The sequence below is a fragment of the Tursiops truncatus genome, chromosome 2 (genome assembly GCF_011762595.2).
Source record: "Tursiops truncatus isolate mTurTru1 chromosome 2, mTurTru1.mat.Y, whole genome shotgun sequence".
Classification (NCBI taxonomy): Eukaryota; Metazoa; Chordata; class Mammalia; order Artiodactyla; family Delphinidae; genus Tursiops; species Tursiops truncatus.
Window position 1 is genome coordinate 73,435,649 of NC_047035.1, and position 24,790 is coordinate 73,460,438.

The 24,790-nt window shown below is 46.5% G+C and overlaps 1 protein-coding gene, 1 long non-coding RNA gene and 1 pseudogene across 5 annotated transcripts; 2 read left to right on the forward strand and 1 right to left on the reverse strand.

Moving 5' to 3' along the window:
• Positions 1–4,761: 4,761 nt before the first annotated feature.
• LOC117310332 (ras-related protein Rap-1b-like) lies at positions 4,762–5,891 on the forward strand (annotated as a pseudogene).
• Positions 5,892–8,751: 2,860 nt separating this feature from the next.
• On the reverse strand, positions 8,752–24,599 carry LOC109548088 (uncharacterized). Of its 4 annotated transcripts, none has more exons than XR_012330014.1 (3): positions 24,475–24,599; positions 11,168–14,289; positions 8,752–10,965 (listed from the first exon to the last, which is right to left on the reverse strand). It is a non-coding gene; the product is annotated as an uncharacterized lncRNA (long non-coding RNA). The 4 variants fall into 4 exon arrangements; XR_012330013.1 differs by having other exon boundaries at positions 8,752–9,868; positions 10,149–14,289; XR_012330011.1 differs by having other exon boundaries at positions 8,752–14,289.
• On the forward strand, positions 10,442–13,212 carry CMA1 (chymase 1). Its single transcript, XM_004311610.4, is given in 6 exon segments — positions 10,442–10,499; positions 11,112–11,262; positions 12,001–12,136; positions 12,349–12,538; positions 12,541–12,602; positions 13,069–13,212. Coding segments are annotated over 6 exon segments (741 nt in total).
• Positions 24,600–24,790: the final 191 nt, after the last annotated feature.

Genomic DNA, 24,790 nt, shown 5'->3' on the forward strand with positions numbered 1-24,790 from the left:
CTTGGCCAACACTGCAGACCAAACAAGCATCACATGGACCCCTGACACGGAAATAGCAGTTGCTGGCCCAGCCTCCCAAAAAAAGATAAGCACATCAGCATCACTGCAATGTTTATTCTGTGATGCAGAGGGTAGGGTCCAAGGAGTGGGCCCGCCTAACCAACACTGAGAGCAATAAGAGAGTCTCAGCACCACAGGGTCAGAAGGAGAAACGGTCTAGATAAGAGGGCTTTGCTCAAACTCATGGGAAGAGGGCCTCTGTACAGCTGATGCCAGCACATAGGAAAGTGCTACAGAGCCAGTTCCTCCTGGGGTCACAGTTGTCGGGGCCGAGGTCATAAAGCCCAACAGGAAAATATCTGCTCTTCCCACCCCACCCCAATGTTCATTCCTTCCCCAGGAACCTGGTGATTGTGTCTCCCACACCCACAGCTCCTCTGACAACTTTTACCCTCACATAGTCATACCCTGTGTAGTGGCTTGGCATGTGGGTATAATGACGGAATAGTTATGGTTGTACTGCATCCTTTAGAAACTATATAATGAAGTCCTAACCCCCAGTACCACAGAATGTGACCTTATATGGAAATAGAGTCATTGCAAATGTAATTACTTAAGATGAGGTCATACTGGAGTAGGATGGGCCCTTAATCCATATAGCTGTCCTTATAAGAAGAGGAGAGGGGGGACTTCCCTGGTGGTCCAGTGGTTAAGAATCCACCTTCCAGGGCTTCCCTGGTGGCGCAGTGGTTGAGAGTCCGCCTGCCGATGCAGGGGACACGGGTTCGTGCCCCAGTCTGGGAGGATCCCGCATGCCGCAGAGCGGCTGGGCCCGTGAGCCATGGCCGCTGGGCCTGCACGTCCAGAGCCTGTGCTCCACAATGGGAGAGGCCACAGCAGTGAGAGGCCCACGTACTGCAAAAAAAAAAAGAATCCACCTTCCAATGCAGGGGACGTGGATTTGATCCCTGGTCAGGGAACTAAGATCCCACATGCCGTGGGGCAACTAAGCCTGCATGTCGCAACTATTGAGCCCCTGTGCTACGGAGCCCACACGCCGCAACTAGAGAAGCCCATGTACCGCAGTGAAGATCCCACGCGCCACAACAAAGACCTGATGCAGCCAAATTAGTTAATTAATTTTTTTAAAAAAAAAGAAGAGGAAAGAGGGAATTCTCTGGCTGTCCAGTGGTTAGAACTCAGCACTTACACTGCCAAGGGCCCGGGTTCAATCCCTGGTCAGGGAACTAAGACCCCACAAGCCGCATGGCACAGCCAAAAAAAAAAGAGAAGAGGAGAGAGACACACGAGGAGAAGGCCATGTGAAGACAGAGGCAGAGATTGAGTGATGCATCTATGAGCCAAGGAACACCAAGGATTGACAGGTGTAAACAAAATATACGGGAGAGGTGTGGGACAGATTCTTCCTCATAGCCCTCAGAGGAACCAATCCTGCCAGCACCTTGATCTCAGACTAGCCGCCAGAACTGTGAGAGGATAAATTTCTGTTGTTTTAAATCACCTCGTTTGTGGTACTTTGTTATAGTGACTTTTGGAGTCTTATACGAGAGTCAAGGCAGAGTTTTGGGAATTTAAGGTTTTCTCCAAAAATTGCTATTTATTTTAATAAGTGATTTATATTGAGTAGGCTTTAAATTCATAAAAAGCTTTGCCATTCAAACATCATCAAGGAAAGGATCTATGATGAGTGGGGTGAAGAGGTCATTAAAACCACATTTATAGGGTGTAACTCCAGCTTGCTTGAGAAAAAAAATTTTTTTTACTGTAATTAGAATAACAGGCCCAGGACTTTACTCTTGCCTTGTCCTCATAATCCACTGCTCCCTGCTCCTGAGCCCACCCCATGGGCTGCTCCAGCTCTAAGACCTTTCCCTGTAAGAAACTGCCACCCTGCTGGAAACTTGCCTCAGAGTGAGTCAGGAAAGACCCCTGGGTGTGATTTACAAATCACAAAGCTGACAAATTACTTGTATCCAGAATATATTAAGTACTGACAAACCCAACTCCATTAAAATATGGACAAAAGACATAGACACTTCACCAAAGAGGATTTACAGGTGGAAAATAAGCACATGAAAAGATGTCAACTTCATTAGTCATTAGGAAATTGCAAATTAAAAACACAATGAACTACCACTACACATCTATTAGAATGGCTAAAAATAAAAGTACCAAAAGTACCAAGGGCTTGCATGGATGCAGACCAACTAGAACTCTCATACATTGCTGGGGGAAATGCAAAATACAGTCACTTTAGAAAATAGTTTAGCAGTTTCTTACAAAATTAAATATACACTTATTATACGACCTAGAATCCTACCCCTAGATGTTTACCTTCTAGAAATGAAAACTTAAGTTCATGCTAAAATCTGTACACAAATGTTAATAGCAGCTCTATTCATAATTATAAAAATCTGGAAACAAACCAAATGTCTTTCAACAGGTGAATGAATAAACAACCTGTGATGCATGCATACAATGCAATACTACTCGGCAATAAACAGAAGCAAACTATTGCTCATGCAACAACTTGGATGAACCTTAAAGGCATTATGTTGAGCTTAAGAAGCCAGCCTCAGTAAGTCACACATTGTATGATTCCATTTATATGGCATTCCCAAAAAGGCAAAACTATAGTGATGGATAACAGATCCTGCCTATGCTTTCTGGACTATTCATTTGAACATTCAAGGCATGCAGCAATAAAGAGTGCAAAGATTTTGGACTTCCCTGATGGCGCAGTGGTTAAGAATCCACCTGCCAACGCAGGGGACACAGGTTCTATCCCTGGTCCAGGAAGACCCCACATGCCATGGAGCAACTAAGCCCGTGTGCCACAACTACTGAGTCTGCGCTCTAGAGCCCACGAGCCACAACTGCTGAGCCCATGCACCACAACTACTGAGCCTGCGAGCCGCAACTACTGAGTCCGCATGCCGCAACTACAGAAGCCCACGTGCTGCAACTACTGAAGCCCGCGCGCCTAGAGCCTGTGCTCCGCAACGAGAAGCCACCGCAATGAGAAGCCCGTGCACTGCAACCAAGAGTAGCCCCCACTCGCCGCAACTAGAGAAAGCCCACGTGCAGCAACAAAGACCCAACACAGCACCCCCCCCCCAAAAAAAAAAAGAGTGCAAAGATTTTGAACTTTAAAATTAGATGAGCCTGGGGCTTCCCTGGTGGCGCAGTGGTTGAGAGTCCGCCTGCCGATGCAGGGGACGCGGGTTCGTGCCCCGGTCCGGGAAGATCCCACATGCCGTGGAGTGGCTGGGCCCGTGAGCCATGGCCGCTGAGCCTGCGCGTCCGGCGCCTGTGCTCCGCAGCGGGAGAGGCCACAACAGTGAGAGGCCCGCGTACCGCAAAAAAAAAAAAAAAATTAGATGAACCTGTGTTTGAATCCATGCTCTTCCATTTTCTGACTTTGTGCCTCTTTAAGCCCAGTTTCCTCATCTGAGGAACAGTGGCGACAGTGAACTATGGTAAGAAATTTTTTATTTTTAAATCATCATGACTTCTTTTGGTATATAGTGCTATGAATTTTAACACACATATAGATTCATGTAACCGCCACCAATATTGAAATACTCAACAGTCTCATCACCTCCCCAAACTCCCTCACGCTATTCTTTTATAGTCACATCTCCCTACACTCAACCCTTGTGTAAAAGAACTTCAGGTTGAGGATGGAGAAAGGAAGTAATGGAAGGAAGGAGAGAGAGGGAGAGTAAAAGAGAGAGGAAGAAAGAAAGGAAGAGGGGGAAAGAGAGAGATTCAGAGAGAGATTTTCCTAGCGGTAATTCAGAGTAATATACAATTGAGATACAAGGTTATGTATACATCTCTCCCTGACCACCCACCACACTTCCTCCAGATGCCAACCCATTCATTTTCTCTTCTCTCTGAACGACCTGGCTTTGGTCCCCAGGAAAAGAAGCATTAACGCTGTCCGTGGTCCTGATTTCCTCCCTCTACCCTTCCCCAAATGTGGTTTGGGGAAGCTCTACTGAAAAGAGTTCTACTGAAAAAAATCCCTAAATGACACGTGGAGGGTTGGTCCAACCCTCTGACTGTGGAAAATGTACACTATCTGTCTCATTCGTCTCACATAACTTGCCCCTTCACACTTTCCCAACTGCCTTACCAAAATCGTATCTGCAGCTGGACAGCATTTGCCATTCTAGAAACAAAAGAATATCCTTGCAACCAAGAATGTAGGATGTGGAGAAATGACTAGACAAAGGAGACATCCTTATAAGGCCTCAACAGAGTACAACAATCCCAGTAGAAGGAGAATAACAGGCCATTCTAGGACCACCTAGAAGACAAGTCTCTCCCAATCCAGGAACTATTCCCTGATAGTATGACCCGTGTAAAGCAGGGGTGTAGACTGTGACGAGCAGCACTGAACCTGAAAGTGCTGATTCTACCACTGGCAACAACCATAGATTTTAAAAAATCATGTGGATTCCTGGATTGGAAGTAACAGTTGTTGCCTCACCAGTCTCCCCTACAGCCCATGCAAAAAAGATCAGATCATCATAGCTACAGTGTTAATTTTGAGATGCAGAAGGTGATGGCCCATGAAGTGGGCCTGTCTGACTGACAGTGCGAACATTGAGTGGTAGCATCACAGAGTCTATAGGAGAAACTGTCCAGGTAAAAGATCTTTGCTCAAACTCATGAGAAGGGGCACCCTCCGACTTTCCCTCCTCAAATAAGAGCCTATTGCAGGAATGGTGAATGGAAAAGAGAAATATCCGAAAGAAACTCCAAAAAAGCATGATTTGGGGGTTTCTTGCTGAAGAGGCTGGGACAGAAGTAAGGACACACAACCATGACATATCTTCCTCCCGATCCAAAACTTGGGATCATCTCAGAGGACCTCTCTATTCATCCTTCTCCTGGATACTCTGTCTACTTTAAAAAAACAAATGTGCAGAGTGCAGGAATTCTAAAAGGAACTACCGTGTTAGGAGTTAAAGCACGAATATAGTAAAACAGGCGCACCCGCGCGCCCCGAGGCTGAACGCTTGATGTCAAGGCGACACCGCCAAACCTCGCCCAGAGTCAGGCGTGTAAGCCAGCCGGAGCAGCGCCAGCGGGTAGCGGCGAGCCGGAGGGAGCACGAGGCGACGCTGGCTGCGGGGACCCGGTGACAGCGCGAGAGGTACTAGAATTTACAAGTTTGCACCATGGGTGAGTATAAAGCTAGTCGTTCTTGGCTCGGGAGGAGGTGGAAAATCTGCTCTGACTGTACAATTTGTTCAAGGAATTTTTGTTGAAGAATATGATCCTACGATAGAAGATTCTTATAGAAAGCAAGTTGAAGTAGATGCACAACAGTGTATGCTTGAAATCTTGGATACTGCAGGAACGGAACAATTTATAGCAATGAGGGATTGACAAACGGACAAGGCTTTGCATTAGTTTATTCCGTCACAGCACAGTCCACATTTAATGATTTACAAGATCCGAGAGAACAGATTCTTTGAGTTAAAGACACTGATGATGTTCCAATGATTCTGGTTGGTAATAAGTGTGACTTGGAAGATGAAAGAGTTGTAGGAAAGGAACAAGGTCAAAATTTAGCAAGACAATGAAACAACTGTGCATTCTTAGAATCCTCTGCAAAATCAAAAATAAATGTTAATGAGATCTTTTATGACCTAGTGCGGCGAATTAGCAGAAAAACTCCAGTGCCTGGGAAGGCCCGCAAAAAGTCCTCATGTGAGCTGCTTTAATATATTAAATGCATTGTAGCTCTGAGCCAGGTCTGAAGAACTGCTGCTCAATTCAACAGTGCCAGCATTCCAACTTTGTTAAACCTACCAACACCTTAAATGGACTTTCCGTGGTGGCACCCTTTAAGAGGCGAATGAAAGCTACTACATCAATTTGCACAGTCTAATCACTCTCCAGTTTCACAAGAGAGATTTTTACTTATATAATAGTCCTAGAGTATGCAGCTGATAAAACCAGAGGCTACAATCCAGTATTACTGCTAAGAGACATTTTTCATCCACCATTGTTGTACATGTATGAAAATGGTGTACTGTATACTTTAACACACTGCATACTTTGTATTGGAGAGTACAATAATGTAAATCCTAAAAGTACCACTATTTTAGCATAATAAAAGAAAGTCCAAAGGGGGGTAAAAAAAAAAGAATATCGTAAAACGAATCAGCTTTATCCTTGCAAATTACTTTACAGATGTTGAACGTAAGCTGTTAAATTTAGACTTTAAATTTAGGAAAACATACTCATTTGGAAACATCAACTACAGAAGCATATAGAGCTTATTGTAAGGGAAAGCACAGAGTGAGCTCCAGTCCACTTAGGAAAATGCGGCCCATGTGCTGTTCCGGCTCCACTGTACTGCTGTCTCAATCTAACGCAAGGTGGCACAAGTCCCTGCCAATTTTCCTTTATGCGTTGTATTTCTTAAAAGACACTTCAACATATATGAAACTTTATAGGTGTTAAATCCCTACATGGCAAACTAGGGGTAAAACCACTTTTAAGACATGTGCTCAATTGAAAAAGACAAGCCATTACTCAAAGAACAAGGTTAAGAAACAACCTGGCAGCCTGAAGTTCAATGAATAGAAACAAGATGCTGTGCAAAACATACCATAACTGAAGTCTGTAAATCTGACTAATCGTAAGGTGTTTAGGGGAATTCAAGTGAAGTATAATATTTATTCTTTACACAAATAAATATATAGCCTCATTGAGGACATATGCATCATATATGCATCAAACGGTTATATGGCAGCACAAGGTATGACACCATTAAAAGAACAAACCAACCATGTTATTAAGGACCAACCATGTGGCATTTTATACTTAGCACCACATTTAATTCTAAAACAAAACAAAACAAAACAAAAAACCTGCTTCATATCATTCTTCGTATTTTACAGATGCAGTAACTAAGGCTGAGAACCTAAGGAACTCTCCTAAGATCAATAGATCGTTAAGTGGCAGAAGCAAGATTCAAGCTCACCCCGTCTAACTGCAAAGCCAGCCTCATGACTTAAATGTCAAAGTGAATAACAGCACAGATAATAAATGTTTCAGAAATTCAGAGAAGGGATGATCCCTCTGCATTTAGTAGCTGAAGAATCACTGCCATAATTAAAATGCCATTGCTTTTACATCAAGTCCACTCTTTCCTTTCCACTAAGTGTGAATCTTAAACAAGACTCCATCCAACCTCTACTTGAATATCTCCATCAATGGGGAAATTACCTCCCCTGACCACACATTCATGTTGTAACAGTTCATTATTAGTATAGTCTCCCTCCTATAGAGTCAGTATCTGCTTCCTAAGATGTTGCAGAATTGGATTTGGAGGCTACCTAGCCAGAAACAATGTCCCAACTCCACCACAGGACTGTTGGCTTGACCCAGGCATTGTAGGAAACACCAGACAACTGAACCATTCTTCCCCCCAAGCCAGACTTTCTACCACTCACCCTCACTCCAAAAGTTAATCCCAGGGCTTCCCTGGTGGCGCAGTGGTTGAGAGTCTGCCTGCCAATGCAGGGGACGCGGGTTTGAGCCCTGGTCTGGGAAGATCCCACATGCCGCGGAGCGGCTAGCCCCGTGAGCCACAATTGCTGAGCCTGCGCGTCTGGAGCCTGTGCTCCGCAACAGGGGAGGCCACGGCAGTGAGAGGCCCACACACCGCGATGAGTGGCCCCCACTTGCCACAACTAGAGAAAGCCCTTGCACAGAAACGAAGACCCAACACAGCCATAAATAAATAAATAAGTTAATCCCACACGATGTCTCCTCCCTCATGTTACCCCCTCCTAAATCAAATTTTATACCCATTCATCAGATTGGCAGAGTCTCGGTCACATGATTGGGCCCTAGATGCAAAAGAATCTGAGGAAGGAGGTTGTGGATTCTACCTTAGGAAGGCAAGAATCATAACTGGGAATTCCTCTAATACAGGAAAGGTGCTCAAAAGACACTAAGGATCCACCACGTACATGGTAAATGTCCACTACAATCCATCACTGGCTGCCCAACATGAATGTGCACTATTTTTTCACACCTAATCCTCCTAAAAACAAAAATTCTCCCATTGAACATAATTTTCACTACCTTTGGTACAAAGGAAAATGAGGCTTAACTCTCCCTAGAGCTGAAATGACCCAGTCTCTTAAGTTACCACTTTCAACTCCAAGTTCAGGATCTCTAGGTGATAGCCATTCCACCTCTAACTTAGTCACACTCCCAAACTGATATCCCTAAACCATAGACTAAATGTAAAGTTCACCACCAACAACATACCACATATAAAATAGCAGAAGGACGACAGAGGAGAGAGAAAAAGGAAATCTGTTAAAGTATGCAAAAACAACCAGGACAGAGCAGGAAGAAGATACGGGCGAATAGTGCAGACTTCATTTCTGAAGCTCTATCTTTTCCATTCCCTTGCCCTCAGCCAGTGCAGGTGAAACAAAACTTGAGTATAGGTGGACCTGAACCTTAATGATGCTATGAAGCTATCTGACTAGCCCTGGACTACCTACCTCTCAATTTCTAATTGCATGAGTGAAAAACAGGAATCCTTCATTTGTTTACACCTCCACTTTTTGGTCTATGGGGTGCATGGCCACGGAACAGAACTTTTCCACATCCAGATTCTCCTCTGTTCCGCTGATGCCAGAGTAATACTGACAGCTTCAGCAAATAAGAATACAGGACCCACAATTAAAGTTGAATATTAGAGAGACAACAGTTTATTTTATTATAAGTATGTCCCATTCAATACTGGGACATACGTGTACTGAAAAATGATTTCTTGTTCATCTGAAATATAAATTCAACTGGCACTCTTTATCTGGCAACTCTAGAGAGTGAAAGAATTGGTGCAGAGGCTCCTCAGACATTGGGAATATGTGTAAATGTTGTACTCTAGAGATGGTCAGAGCTGAGGGCAACAGAGCACCCAGCCAGTACATACTAAGGAATGGATCACCTCAGCCACAAGCCCAAGATGAGACCAAGGGCATGACAGAATGATTTGGGGAAAGTATTCATCCCCTGTGCTTCACCATCTCTGAACTAAATACCCTATAAATTTCCAAGAGAAATGACACTCCACCAAGTTATCCCACTCTTCCCTGGACTCGCTGCTTCTCGAAGTCTGGGGAAAACAACAGAAGTGCTTGAAACCCAGTTATGAGAGCTACGAGTTGTGTGATATGGATCACGTTAATGTGTCTGACTCTCAATTCTACATTTGTAAAGTGACAGTAATGGTAATTCCCAAGGTTGTGGTGGGGAAAAAAAGAGTCAAACCTCAGATACTGACATCTGTGTATATTCTATTTCAATCAAACAAGCTTGATTCCTAATGTGAGAGTAGGAAACCCCAGCACCCCAGGAGCAAACCATCCTTCTATATCTACATTCCCATTAGCAGGACTCTATTTCTCTATTTGTCTTTGGTGGTAGAACAGAAAGGGCCCTTCATTTGAAATGAGGAAAGTCTGATTCTGAACCGTAAGCCTTGATAGACAGATTCATAAAATTGAGATAATACTACCTACTTCACAGGGTTGTTATGAAAATAATAATATATCTAAGATTATGACAATGAATGATATGCATACTCTCTCAAGAAATGCTAATTCCAATCCCCTTTGCTCTTGTGATAAGGTATGTAAAGTCCAGTCGTAGGGTTTGACCACTTCCCGCATCTAATCTTCTTGTATCATTCTCTTCTTCCAGTGAAGTTTTGATTTGGAGGAAGAGAGAGATCCACATCAATATTTTTTCAAATGGCAGGTAATCATCCTTTAAGCGGGGTGCAGCTTCTGTTTTACTATGGAGTGGAATAAAATGGAATGGAATGGAGTGGGAACTAATGGAGAGCATTGCACATAAGGATAAATACTGTTTCCTGAAACTCTTGATTCATTCACACGTGTGTAAGTTTATGTTCATGTACTCACACATAAATATAGTATACGCATTGGGTCGTTCTGCAAAATGTATTTCCTGCTGTGGGTCATGGCCATAAAAGCGCACGTGCTTTCTGAATGCGCAGTGTAAAGCCTTTCCCCCACCCATGTCTCTGATGGGGCTTTAATGAGCTTCCCTACCTGGGAAAGACATGATCCTTCCATCTCCCACCACAGATGAGGCACCAGGCTCGAGAGCTCATCCCTGAAGCCACGACTCAGGAGTTCAGGACTCAACCTTGTCTCCAGCAAAACAGAGGGCATCTCTGGGGAAACTTCTGATTAGAAAGATAACCAGCTCAGAATGAGAGAAGAAAAGGTGACCATGCAGTTCCTGTGGGTACCAGCCCTGCCCTGCCTTCACTTGCTGGGAGTTATAAACCCAAGACTGGAAAATAGAAGAGGCACCTGTCCTGGACAGCCTCTCTGAGAAGATGCATCATCCTCCTCTCCCCTCGCTGCTCTTCCTCCTCTGCTCCAGAGCTGAAGCTGGTGAGTGTTGGGTCATTCCATCTGGAAGCTGCAGCATCAAGACTAAATAAGATTTTAGTCTGAAAGTAGCTGACTCTTAAACAGAACCCCAGATCTCTCCCCAAGAGCCCAGAGTGAATTTCCACTGGGGTTGTGGTCACCCATTCTCTGCAGCCTGTGGTAGTTCCCAGGAACGAGGAACCCCACTTTGATCGGGGGAAAGCCCAGAGCAGGCAGGATGAAGAGGGTGTCTTCTCTTTATATAACGTGTGACACTGCTTAAAGTCCTGTGTTGCCTTCGCCTTCTGGCCTTGTAATTTGGCCGATCTGTGAGCACTCATGGGATATGGAGACGGTTGAGACAGGAACCTGGAGAGCTTGTCCTGCACGGTGACAGAGGAGAGTCGAGCAGGTGCAGAATGGGAGTGGGGGAAATCCGAGGTGAAACACGACGGCATGGCATCTGAGGCCGAGCTGGCTGCTGTGCCTGGAGGAAGAAGAGCAGGTACCAGAGGCACCAGAGAGGGAGGGTGGGCAGATCACAGGAGGAGGATGCATTAGAAAGAAGCCTCTCCCAACTTTAACCCAGCTTGTGCATTTTCTGTGTTCAAGCCCTGGGGTTCTCTGTTCCAGGGGACATCATCGGGGGCACAGAGAGCAAGCCACACTCCCGCCCCTACATGGCCCACCTGGAACTTGTCACTCCCCAGGACATGCTGGTGGCTTCTGGTGATTTCCTGATGAGAAGGGACTTTGCCCTGACGGCTGCTCACTGTGCAGGAAGGTGAGACAACAGGGTCCCGTTTATCTCCGAATGGGAGGTAAACAGCCAGAGGGGCAACCAGGGACACCCCCTGGGGGGCCTGAGGGGGACCTCCTGGGTCTGGGTCTCTTTAAGGAGAGGCAAGACTTGGGCTTAAGGAAATCGGTCTCATAACTGAATAGCTCCCCTGACACTCAGTCACTGTGAGCTCAGCTCTCCTCAAAGGAAAGGAGACCCCATCCCAGCACCCCTCTTCCAAAAGTAGCTCCCTCTCCCCGACCCCAGCACATGAGATATGGACTCACTCTTCAGGGTCCCACCCAGTTCTCTGGGCCACTTCCTCTATGTCCTTTTCAGGAACACTGGCCTTCAGTTCCCAGGGACCTGAACCCATCCTTTCCATGGGAGACAGAGAACAGCGTCCACCTGAGACCAGCACTTCCCCCTTCCCTCTGACACCTCTGGCTCCAAAGGGCTGGCCCTGATTGGGAAATGCCAATCCTGTCCCCTGGGTCCTCCATGACCTGCTCAGTCCCCAGCAAGTCCCAAGGGTCTTGGAAATTGTCTCTGTTCCCTGGGAAAGTTCTTCCCTGAGTAAAACCTGAGCCCCTCCAATACCACAAGTGGCCCAGATAAAGGAGGCTGGGAAGAAACCATTGACCCTGGGAGAGACTCTGTCCCCTTTTCTCAGAATGGGCATATCTCAGGAGAAAATCACACTGTCACTGTTTTACCTTGTCCTTCTTCTCCCTCACAAAGGTCTATAATGGTCACCCTTGGAGCCCATAACATAAAAAAGAAAGAAGACACATGGCAGAAGCTTGAAGTCGTACAACAGTTCCCTCACCCAAAATACAATGACTCTATTGTTCGCCATGACATCATGTTACTGAAGGTGGAAATTCTTCTTCCCCTTCTCCACTTCCTGTTCTCCAGGGCTTCTCCTTCAGGTCCCATTGCCCTGACATTTCCCCAACCTGCCTCTACCCCTCAACTCTCCCCTTGGAAGTGGCTGTAATGTGAAGCAAGTCGCCCTATTCCTCCCTGATTGTCTCCAGTTGCCCTCAAGCCCATTTCTAGTTCTGACAGCCCTCGTTTCCTTCACAGCTGAAGGGGAAAGCCAACCTGACCCTGGCCGTGGGGACACTCCCCCTTCCACCCCAATTCAACTTCATCCCACCCGGGAGAATGGGCCGGGTGGCTGGCTGGGGAAGAACAAATGTTCAGGAGCCGGGCTCCAACACTCTGCAAGAGGTGAAGCTGAGACTCATGGAGCCCCAGGCCTGCAGACACTTCACTACTTCGACCACAATCTCCCGCTGTGCATGGGCAATCCCCAGAAGACAAAATCTGCACTTAAGGTGATCCTCAGACTAGGGTCTTCTCCACAATCACTGTTCAGGGTCCAGACATCTCCTGGAAGGAGATGGAGTCAGCAGAGTGTCAGCCAGTGACAAAGTTTGAGATCATAGGACTGAGGAGCTGGAACTGTCCCTGGGCTGATCATCCTCCCGCGGCCCCAGGCAGTCTCTGACTATCCCTCCCAGGCTGCTACACAGGGTCATGGGGTGCCAGGAAGGAAAGCAAGAAGCAGCATCAGACAGAGACATAGAACCTCATGAGGAACCAGGGTTCTCGCCGCTGATGCTATTGGGTTGGCCAAAAAGTTCATTCGGGATTTTCCATAGATGTTATGGAAAAATCTGAACAAACTTTTTGGCTAACCCAATAGGTCTGACCAACTCAGAGTTCGTCCATGGGGAGGAGTGGGTGGTTCCCTGGCTCACCTTTCCTCTCTCTCTCTCCCTTTCCCTCTCTGTCCCACAGGGAGACTCAGGGGGCCCTCTTCTCTGCGCTGGGGTGGCCCAGGGCATTGTCTCCTATGGACAGTGGGATGCAAAGCCCCCTGCCATCTTCACCCGGATCTCCCATTACTGGCCCTGGATCAATAAGGTCCTGAAAGAGAATTAACCTGGAACCTGGGCCAGCCTGAAGGGAAATCTGGAACTGGACCCAAGCAGGTTCTCTGTGCCACTCACTCTGGATCTGCCTCTGGTTCCTGCTCAAGTCCCACCACACCCCTAAGCCTCAGGAAGGCTCCTCCAGATCACAGAATTCCCAATAATTCCCAATAAATCCCCACTTCCAGAACTGAGTGTGTGTCTCCTCTCTCTGCTGCTGTCTCCTGCCAGCATCAGGCATTCCGTAAGCCTTGAAAGGGGTGGGTGTGTGATGTGTGTGTGAGAGAGACAGAGACAGAGAGGAAACGGTGAAGAAAAATAGGGAAAGGGCTTCCCTGGTGGCGCAGTGGTTGAGAATCTGCCTGCCAATGCAGGGGACACGGGTTCGAGCCCTGGTCTGGGAAGATCCCACATGCCGTGGAGCAACTGGGCCTGTGAGCCACAACTACTGAGCTTGTGCGTCTGGAGCCTGTGCTCCGCAACAAGAGAGGCCACGACAGTGAGAGGCCCGCGCACTGTGATGAAGAGTGACGCCCGCTCACCGCAACTAGAGAAAGCCCTCACACAGAAACGAAGACCCAACACAGCCAAAAGTAAATAAATAAATTAATTTTTAAAAAAATAAAGAAAAATAAGGAAAGAAAGAAAAGAAAGGGATTCCCTGGAGAGGCAGGACCCGTATTTCCAACATAAAGAAGAAACTACACCAGATCCTTCCTTGCCTTCAACGTCAACTCAACACCAACTCTGATTTATCTTTAGGGATATTCAGAATCACTAAGAACATTTTGAATTGTAGGATGTTTAGAGCACCCCTGACCTCTCCCCACTAGACGTCAGTAGCAACAGCCTCGTCTCAACCAACTTATGAATCAAAACCATCTCCAGGCTTTGCTATATGTCCCCTGGGGGTGTGGCTGGGGAGGGGTGAGGGAGCTGGGCAGGAATCACCCTCCGTTGGGAACCCCCAGGTTACATGCATTTGGCAGCGTGCTGGGCCCTCCTCACAGTCCACCTCGATAAGAAAAGATCTACCATCTGTGGAGCTTTGATCTGAGACGCAGAGAAGACCATCTGTCACTCACTTCTGCAAAACAAATACATGGAACAGATAAGAGGAGGGACAGCATCACAAGTTCTGCATGAACGACAGCCACAAACGGCTGCTCCGTAACCAGCAGGAAGGTGAAGGCCTAGAGCCTGCTTGGCCTCCAACTCTTGCCAGTTGAGGGACTGGCCGGAGGAGAGAAAAAGGGCGGGACAGGGACAGACACAACCGGAGCCTGTGGCTGATACCACTCCTCGCTTCTGAGGGCATGGTGATTCCCTTCAATTAAGTGAACTCTTTCCAGAAATTCATCTTTAATAAAGAGATATACACAAAAGTTTATGAATAAAAATTTTAATCTCAGCATTTTCAGTAGTAGAAAAACTAGATTCCCAGCCGTGGAACAAAGTTTAAATAATAAATTCATATGATTGAATATTTTGAAATTATTAAAAATTTATTTCAAAACATTGAATCATGTAGGAAAATGCAATATAACAGAATGCTTTTTAAAAGCAACATAAACATCTCCCTGTAGTAGAATCTCAATTTTTGTAATTATATATTATATGTGTGCATAGAAAGAAAACTAGAAGAAATTAACATCAAAATAATTATGGTGGTTACTCTAGATGCTAGGATTAACAACTATCTTTATTTCCTTTATATGCTGGCTCCAAACCCCTGGTATTCTAACTATTGCTGACTCAGTACCACACATGGACCTACCTATGCATAAGCACATACACCCATTCATTCTTCCGCTGGTCAAGGTTTGCTCTGTTGGGGGTAAATATCCTTGCACTTCCAGATCGCATCACTCAGCCCATATCCAGGATGTGGCTAAAGAAGCTAAGCCTTCATGGGATCCCTTGGGTCAGTGCACAGGCATGGTGGTCTCTCCTTGCCAATTAGTGCCTCGCATGGACGTTCTTTTGCCTTTAGCAAAGGTAGTGGTGGCTAGGGATTTATACCCATGGGAATGGTGTGAGCTGGGAAGTATAGCTGATTGAGCTGATCAGAGGTAGTGGATAAAATGGTCCTGACGAAGCCTTCCCTATGCCAGCCAAATCCACTTGCACCTTCTTACAGTATCTGGACCTTGCCTGAGACCAAGATGCCCATCCTTCTTTCCTGAGAGGGAAGGTACAAGTTCAAACCTTCAGTTTAATAGCCAATCACAGTCTCCTAAAAAGACTTAAAGAGGGTTGGCAAATCAAGATACAGGGTCCTGTGCTGCAGCTGCTCCCGGGTCTTAATTGATATTTCTCATCTCACCCCTCTACCACCCATTCTAGATTTCCCTCCCCTTTGGCCAACACTTGAGTTGGCCTGGGTTATATGTCTGCTGGGGTTACCCAGACTTCTAACCCTGAGGGGGCTGAGTCTTTAGCTGCCTTATATTTGACAGGTTTGACTAGTTGCTGTTGCCCATTTGTAATGATCACTGAGCACTAAAGTACAAGGGGTGTCCCCAGCGAATCCCCTGGGTTCAAGTCATACTCTTCTCTTCACCCTTTGTACGGCAACAACCCTAGCTTCTCACAGGCAGCGTGGTCACTTACTCCAGCCAGTATCGTACCTCCTTTCTTTGCCTGCTGGTCCACTGATATGAGGAGCCCAAAATGGCCAGGGGATAGTCACAACTTCCAGTTCACGGAGCCTTTACCACCTCCCTTGGTGAAAGCATTTTCTTCCTAAAAATTCGGACTCACAGCAACATGGCTTTTAACTTCACTCACTCCACGTAGCTCCAGTGAAAGCTGCAGTAACTAAAAGAGCCATGCTTTATGGAAGTGAGTGCCCTCTCTCATCCTCCTACTCCTTTTCTAACTTTTCATCCACCTTCTCCTTTCCTTCCATCTCTTCCACCATCCCCACACCTACCCAAACCAGGCCAGGTCACAGATAAGCCAATATCAATTCATCAGAAGTGTCCCTAAAGGTGATCCTCAGTCCCATGGCTTCTGGCAGTCTCTATCCCTTATACCCTCTCATCTACACCAAAATCATGTTTGTGACAAAAAAAACAGAGAGCTCTCCTGAGCCCAAGGTCTTAGGACAAAGTGGGAAGCATCATGGGCCTACAGGTCTCTGGAATCTCAGGTCTAATTAAGTCATCCACAGTAAATGAAAGGTATCAGGCCAATGAATGAGAGGCCAGTACAGGGTAGGATATCTCCAAGCCAGGAAAGGGATGCTTAGGCTTCAGCCAAACTTGGCCCTAGAGCCAACTCTGAGTGCACCTGAAATCCAGCCTGCCACTAACACCAGAGTGACCCCAAATTTCTAGAGAATTCTAGGCAGAATTTTTGAAATTAAGCCAAGCCTTTTCTTAACATTCTTTGCCACATACTTGATGCTTATCACCACCTACCGCTGGAACCAGGACTGGGAAACCAGCACAGAAGCCCTCCAGTCCCAGGATACCTGACAAGAGCCTACGGCGAATGCCGGGCCACAGTTCTGGGATCATCAAACAGACTTCACTCTAATTTATAGGAGACAGGAGGACAGGCCTTCCTGCCTGGCTCCTCCTTCTGAAGTGACTCTCCTGCCTCCATAGCCTCCCACACCTAGGCTGCCTACACTGAGGGACTGCCAACATCTCCCGCTTGCTCCTGCCTCACAGCTTGGGAGTCCTAACTCCAAATCTAGTTAGAAATGCAATACAATGTGAATTGAAGAAAGCAGAATCAAAAATGTATATTCACTTTGACTGCAACAGTGTGGAATACTGTACGTTTGGGGAGAAAACTGGACAGAATTCTTCAAAAATGGAGATAATTGTGTCGGAATTATAATTAAATAAATGGCTTATCCATTCTCTATAAAATTATTTCTATATTTTTACAAATGACCATAACATGAAAAATGCAGAGAAACAAAAGTGCTTTCTGAAACTGCTTAGATGCTCAGCGAATGATCTTATCCCTGTTACTCCCATACACAGCACAGTCCCCAGGGAGCAGGGAAACCACAGGACACAGTGCCATGCTGTCCAGGAAAGAAGATGGGGGAGGGCAGACTTCCTCAGGATTGTCCAGAGGCTGTGCTGGAAGGGACCACCTATGGGAGAACTTTAAGGATGCCCTGAAGGCAGTGTCTGGGTCTGCCCCGGGCCATGAGCCCAGAAAATAAGAAGCTCTTCTTGGACACAGAGTGTGAAAAAAGCTGTTGATGCCACACTGATCTCTTCAACCAGCTCACCCAGAAAAGACAAGATCAACCACCAGTGCAGATTTGATTCGGAGATGCAGAGAAAGTCATGGCTCCAGCTGTCGGATGCTGGGGTTTGATAAGAGGAAGGAAAACTTTACAACATCTGCAGGAGAATTAGCCCAAATATAAAAGGATTTTCCCATGCCATGGAAAAGAAGAGCCTAGGACCTGCCCAGCACAAACACTACACAATTACAGTCCAAAGCAGACAGCTTCCCTGGGTTCTACCAAAAAGGCAGGGACAGAAGTGAGGAGGCTAGGGATTTCCCTGACGGTCCAGTGGTTCAGCCTCCACGCTTCCACTGCAGGGGGCGTGGGTTCAATCCCTGGCCAGGGAACTAAGATCCCGCGTGCCGCGAGGTACAGCCAAAACATTAAATTAATTAAATTTTTAAAAAAGAAGTGAGGAGGCTAAACAGTGTACCTCCACCCAGAGCTGAGCCTTCACCTAAGGCAATGGGAGCTGTCTCCCTCCCTCTCTGCCTCCCATCATTCCCCTGGTTACTGTGGCGCCCTCGCCATCCAGCCTGATATAGAGAATTGGTGGATAAACCTAAGGAAATCTCCCAGATATTAGAGCAAAAAAAAGACTGACGAAAACTAGAGAAATAAAAAGAATATTGGAGCACCAGTCTAGGAAATTCAACACCTGAATAACAGAAGTTTGCGTCAGCATAAAATTAAAACATTTTCAAATAGTTTACTTCCCAGCCCCCTTTCTCAGCACTGGAGGATGTGCTCCACCAACACAAGAGAATAAACCAAGAAGTGAAGAGAGATCCCAGGATGACAGCCTTTGGTGTGGGGAAAAATCAAAAGTGCGGAATGGGGCTAGTATTTTCATAAACGTTCTTGCAGAATCACTTAACGATTTAACTATCTGCGTGCACATTTGATAATAATAAAGCACGCGAAAGGCAGGTGTCGAGTAGCTATTTACTGGGGAACAGAGCATTCCAAATGAAGAGGGCTGGGAAGGGGTACATGTCCAGCAGATGGCACCACTGAGCAGCAGGCAAGACAGCGTGGGAGACAACCGAAAGAGCTTGTATGTTGGGTGGATGGTGATAGAAGACAGGCATTCCAGGCACTGCAAGGTTACCTGGTTCTCATTTTAGATCTGGTGGGAAGACATGTCTGTGCATCACCAGCACAGACGCGGGTAATGATTGCTGTAGGCGGTGCCGTCAGCAGCCAATGGCCTTTGCACAGAGCTGCAAACCAAGAGCGGCTGGAAGGCTACTTTATGCCTCCACAGAAGTCAACCTGGGCGGGGTGGGAGGTTGTCCCACCTTCTTCCAGGGAGGCCAGCACCACCTGGCTTGGAGAGCCAGATGTCCAAGCTCAGGGCAGAGGATGGGGAGGTGCAAGCAGGCAGGTTTTGTTTGACCTGGTCTCCTCTCCCTGCCAGGCTTCACCTCCTATGTCGTCCCAGGAGTCCCCGCCTTGCTCAACACTCAACTTACAGTGCTTTTCCTTTCCTCCTGCTATTTTCCTTTCCTCCCGCTTTTTTCCTTCTGCTGCTTGGCCTTTGTCTTCACAGAACCCAATTCAAGGTGAAAAATATGATTCGGACGCCAAACCAACCCATGAGTCTCAATAAGGGCACTTGGTCATTCACTCACAGCGGAATGTGTGATTGGCCTATCTGCCTGTAAGTATTGATATTATAATATCAAATTATAATATATTATTATGATAATTTATCATATCGAGCATCATCAATGTTGTTAGTCGTCATTACTGTGGTTGTTACTGTTATTATTACTGATTGTTGTCATGGTGATTGTTATAAAATATTGAATAAAGTTTCTCTATCTGTGACAAAAAAAAAAAATGTCAGCCCTAAGCCAAGGAAAAGCAGGCTCAGTGCCAGGCAGGGCTGGGCAGGCAGTCCTCAAGGTCCCCAGGTGCAGCCCTCAAGAGGCATTCCTCAAGGTCCCCAGAGTCCAGCCCAGGTCCCAAGGGAAGCACTGACACTCACCCCGCAAGCCCAAGTCTGTGTGATCTCAACAATGCCCAGCACTTGTGGGGAGGCACGGAGGAGAGAGGCAGTAGGGCACTAGTAGGGCAATGTCCCCTAGCCTGGCTGAGAGGGGATCAGACCCCTGATTTAGACAGGGCCTCTTCTCAAAAGCAGCTCAACCCTTCACATCCAGCCCAGCCTCCCGCTGGACTCAGAGCCCACTAGAAGTCCAGTCACTAGGCAGCCTCGGCTTCCTTCAGCCTGCCCTGGACTTGGGGCTAGGACTCCCCCAGCTGGCCACCTTTTGAGCAAAAATGTGTCTCTCTGCCATGGTCCTGCCCTCAATCCATAAACAAATTGTGCTGTGCACCTACAGTGTCCCAGGCACAGGGAGACAAGAGCAAATAAGACAGGTCCAGTGCCTGCCCTATCAGAGCTCACAGTCTATGAGGCTTTGCCTGATTTATGTAATAATCTCATTTTGGAAAATTACAAGATGTGAAGTGTCATTTGTATAGAATAATGCAAAGTTCACAAATATGATTTCGTTTAACCCCAAAATCAGAGTATGATTAGAGCTGGAACACTAAGACTTATCGCTGAAAAGCTGTATGGTTTCGTGGTTAAGCATGCCAGCTCTGGAACTGACTGCCTAGGTTCAAATCCCAGCTCCACCACTTAGTAGCTATGTACCGACCACAGGCAAAATAATGTCTTTATGCCTCCGTTTCTTCATGTCTGAAATACAGGTAATTATAGTTCCCAAATCATACAGTTGTTGTTAGCATTAAATGAACCAATATTCTGCTTAAAACACAGAAGAGCTCAATATAAGTTAGCTATCATTGCTATCAGCTAATCCAAATTCCTAATTGTGTAATTAGAACCCAGAAAGGTAAAAGGACTTCTACAGTCATACAAAGTTTCTGACCCTTAACCAAGGTTCTATTCTCTCTGGCACTGATCTTCTTAGGAACTAGAAAATTCACTCAAAGGAACTTAACTTTCCCACCCACCACTCTAACCAAATGCTTAAATCCTCCTACCTCATCCTCATCTGGTGATCACCAAGCAAGGTGGCTACTCCACTTTCTAACCATTCAGATAAGAAAGTTCTCGAACTAAAATCTGCTCTTTGCAAACATGGTACAAAAGGATACATGCACCCCAATGTTCATTGCAGTGCTGTTTACAATAGCCAAGACATGGAAGCAATGTCCATCGACAGAGGAATGGATAAAGAAGATGTGGTACTTATATACAATGGAATATTACTCAGCCATTAAAAAGAATGAAATAATGCCATCTGCAGCAACATGGATGGATCTAGAGATTATCATACTAAGTGAAGTAAGTCAGACGGAGAAAGACAAATATCATACGATACAGCTTATATGTGGAATCTAAAAAAAAAATGATACAAATGAAGCAAAAGGTGGGTAACAGAGCAGGGAGGAGGGTGGATCTGAAGAGGTGAGTGGAGAATAGGGCCTTTTTCCTGTCTGCACCCAATCCCTAAGAGAACCTTCCATTGAGTCCTTTGGCCTGTTCTGTCTCTCACGTCTTTGGTTGACAGTCCTAAAGCCACACCCCTTCCAGGAATCACATCACAAATAAATTACTCGCACTCAAGTCTTTGTTATCAGGGTCTGTTTCTGGGAAAACCCAAACTAAGATACCCCCCGAAATCAAGATTTATTAAATCTACTATAATTAGTACAATGTGATGTTGATGCAAAGACAATCAATTAGAGCAATTAAACAGAAGGAGTCCAGAAAAAGACACATTCATCCATGGACACGTGGTTTATGACAAAGGAGGAAATACAGGGCAGTGGGAAAGGACACTCATTTCAGTGCATATTGCTGCGTCAAGTGAATATCCATGGGGAAAAATGAAATTTGACCCCTATCTCACACACACACAAACATCAGTTCCAGGTGTCCCACACATTAAAAGTAAAATAATAAAACTTCTAGACAATATGACAGGAGTATCTTTATCACCTTGGGGTTTAGAAAGATTTCTTCAAGGCACACAAAAATCACTAACCTTGGGCTTCCCTGGTGGCGCAGTGGTTGAGACTCCGCCTGCCAATGCAGGGGACACGGGTCCGAGCCCTGGTCCGGGAAGATCCCACATGCCGCGGAGCAACTAAGCTCCATGCGCCACAACTACTGAGCCCGCGCACCACAACTACTGAAGCCTGGGCACCTAGAGCCCGTGCTCCACAACAAGAGAAGCCACCACAGTGAGAAGCCTGCACACCGCAATGAAAAGTAGCCCCCGCTCATGGCAGCTAGAGAAAGCCTGCGCACAGCAATGAAGACCCAACGCAGCCAAAAATAAAATAAATAAAAATTAATTAATTTTTTTAAAAAGTCTATGGGTTCAAGTCCCAATCTAGGTTTTGGCCAGGTTCGAGTCCCAGCACGTGGGTTCAAGTCCCAAGTTCACTTCTATGTCCACAAACTCTGGGGTCTAAGGAGACTATGTTTAAAAGGGGGACCAGAGGGGTTCTAGGCTCCTTTATCTGTTGGATCTCCATGTTAGGATCTTGGTTGATTGGTTGATTGGTTGGTTGGTCCTATCATACTTTAATTAGAAACTATGTGAAATGATGATGTGAATAGCATTTAGCAAATTACATGCCAGAGCCTGAAAGAAGTTGTAAAGATCTGCCCAAGCAAAATGAAGCAGGGGGCATTCACACAGAGCTGGCATAGGGGAAGGTGCAGAGTTGCCAGCAAACCCCTCATCCTGCCCTGCCCCAGCCCACGCTGAGAGGAAGATCCCTCCCTGAGTCCTGGCTTCCTGTCCCGCCCCACAGTGATGGCCTGACCACCCAGAGAGACTGTGCTCAACTCCTTTTGCTGTTTCAGGAAGCAGCTGTGGAGGAAACTGTCCCATTTCAATGAAAGAAGTCCTTGTGATTGCTATAGACTCAGGAGGAACCCTTGTCTTCCTGAAGGGCACCAGCTGCACTTGGCCCTACACCCAGATGTGCAGACAGAAATTTCTCAGGTCTTGTTGCCTGGCTCGGATTTGAACGTTTTAACTGCCAAAGTGTCAGATGGGGGCTTCCCTGCTGGCGCAGTGGTTGAGAAGTCCGCCTGCCGATGCAGGGGACACGGGTTTGTGCCCCGGTCCGGGAAGATCCCACATGCCGCGGAGCGGCTGGGCCCGTGAGCCATGGCCGCTAAGCCTGCATGTCCGGAGCCTGTGCTCCGCAACCGGAGAGGCCACGACAGCGAGAGGCCCGCGAACCGCAAAAAAAAAAAAAACAAAAAAAAAGACCCCAAAGTGTAAGATGGACTTTGAGATCTGCGAACGGTTTAACTTAACTAGATTAGTTGTCAAAGGAGAGGCTGAGGAGGAGGGAGAAGCTGACCCACCCATCTCCAAAACCCCAGAGCAAAAAGACTCTAAGGCATTACAAACCTGCTCTCCATCAGCCTCCCAGGGGAGGAGGAGTGGTTGCTGGGATCAGAGCGCTGTCCCTATGTATGTCCCCTCTTACAAGGGGCACAAAGCTCTGGAAGGGATTCCCACCTCACTTCCATGAGGATACCGATGGACCTCCACCCTCCTGAATCTGTGGTCTAAAGGCATCTGATTTAGCAGACTCTCCTCCCCCTCTCCCCACAACTCCCCACCCCCGCACTGTCCCAGGTACTGTCTCCTGTCAACCAGGCCTCTGGGTTACAAAGACTGACTGACAAAGCACAAGATAGCCTCAGTCCCAAAGCACACTTTGTTTTTGGTCTCTGGAGAGTTCTTTTATTTTCTAGCTAACTCGACAATGCATTTAAGTGAAGATGTGTTCAATTCTATCCAGCATATCCATTTGTAACGGGAGTGTTTCAGGATACATATGCCACAAAGTATTCCTCCCACATATTTCTTTATATATATATGTTTTTAAATATTTATTTATTTGGCTGCGCTGGGTCTTAGTTGCGGCATGTGGGATCTTCGTTGCTGTGTGCAGTATCTTCGTTGAGGCATGCGGGATCTTTAGTAGCAGCATGCAGATTCTTTATTTGCGGCATGCTAACTCTTAGTTGCAGCATGCATGTGGGATCTAGTTCCCTAACCAGGGATCAAACCCAGGCCCCCTGCACTGGGAGCACAGAGTCTTAACCACTGGACCACCAGGGAATTTTCCCCACGTATTTTTAAAAGACCATTCCACTTGCAGTGTGTGGAACAGTTTGGAGAGAGAAAAACATGCTGAAGCGGAAATCTATTAAAGAGACTACTGCAGAAAATAGACCAAAGAGGATAATAACTTGAAGAACAGTCATGGTGGCAGAGATAGAAATACATGGATCTGGGAGATATTTAGTAAGTAAAATCAAAAGTGTTTTAGATATCCAAGAAGATATATCCAGTGGGAAGTTTTTATAGGATTCAGGAGCTCTGAGGCTCTCCTATAGTTCATAGGCGATTCGGGAAGTCTTCTTTGAAAAAACTGGTAACCGAATTCACCGAGGTAGATTCTTGGGAGAAAGTGCACAATAGGAAGAAAGGAAGATCCGTAGGACCCAGCTTTGAGGAATATCAACATTGTAAGACCTTAGAGGAGGTGGAGCAAGCAACACAGACTGAATAAAGTTGGGTGAAAGACCCAGAAGAGAGTGTGGCTTTCCTTGAGGCCGAGAAAAGAGCATTTCCAAAGGGAGGGAGGAGTCAGCAAGTGTCCAGTGATACAGAGGTCAAGAAAAACGACTGAAAACTAGGCGTTAGGTTTGGTGACACGTGGGAAATTAGTGATATTGGCGAGAGGCGCAATGAATGATAAAGGCAAAGCCAGATGGATGTGAAGTAGAAGTAGAAAATGGACACCACTCTTTTAAGAAGTTTGGCTATGAAGGTGAAGAGAAAGATAGGACATTAGCGGAGGAAGAGGGCTGGAGAAGGGTTATTTTAAGTCGAGGGGAACTTGAGAACGTTTAAATGCCGACAGGAAGGAGCCGGAACAGGGAGAAGAAAAGGTGAAATAATAGGCCGGGTAGAGAGAAATCCATTGTACCTCTGGACGGATTCTCTTGTACTACGTATCCACCAAACTGAAGTGACAGCCATAATTCGGAGGACTGAGCAGCTTCGGGCTTTAGGTCAAAGGCTTTTTCTACACTAAAACCTTCCCTCTTCCGCCTCCTCCCCTTCTTTCCCCGCCCCCTCAGTCTATTTCCCCACCCCCCGGCCTCCTTGCTAAGATCCCCGCCTGTCCTTGCAGTGAAATATACAGGCTTCACTACGAATTCTTCCGGGTCGCCAGGCAGGACCACGCCCAGTCCTACCCGCCCCCCAAGTGGAGGGAGCTTCCCGAAAGACGCATGCGCAGA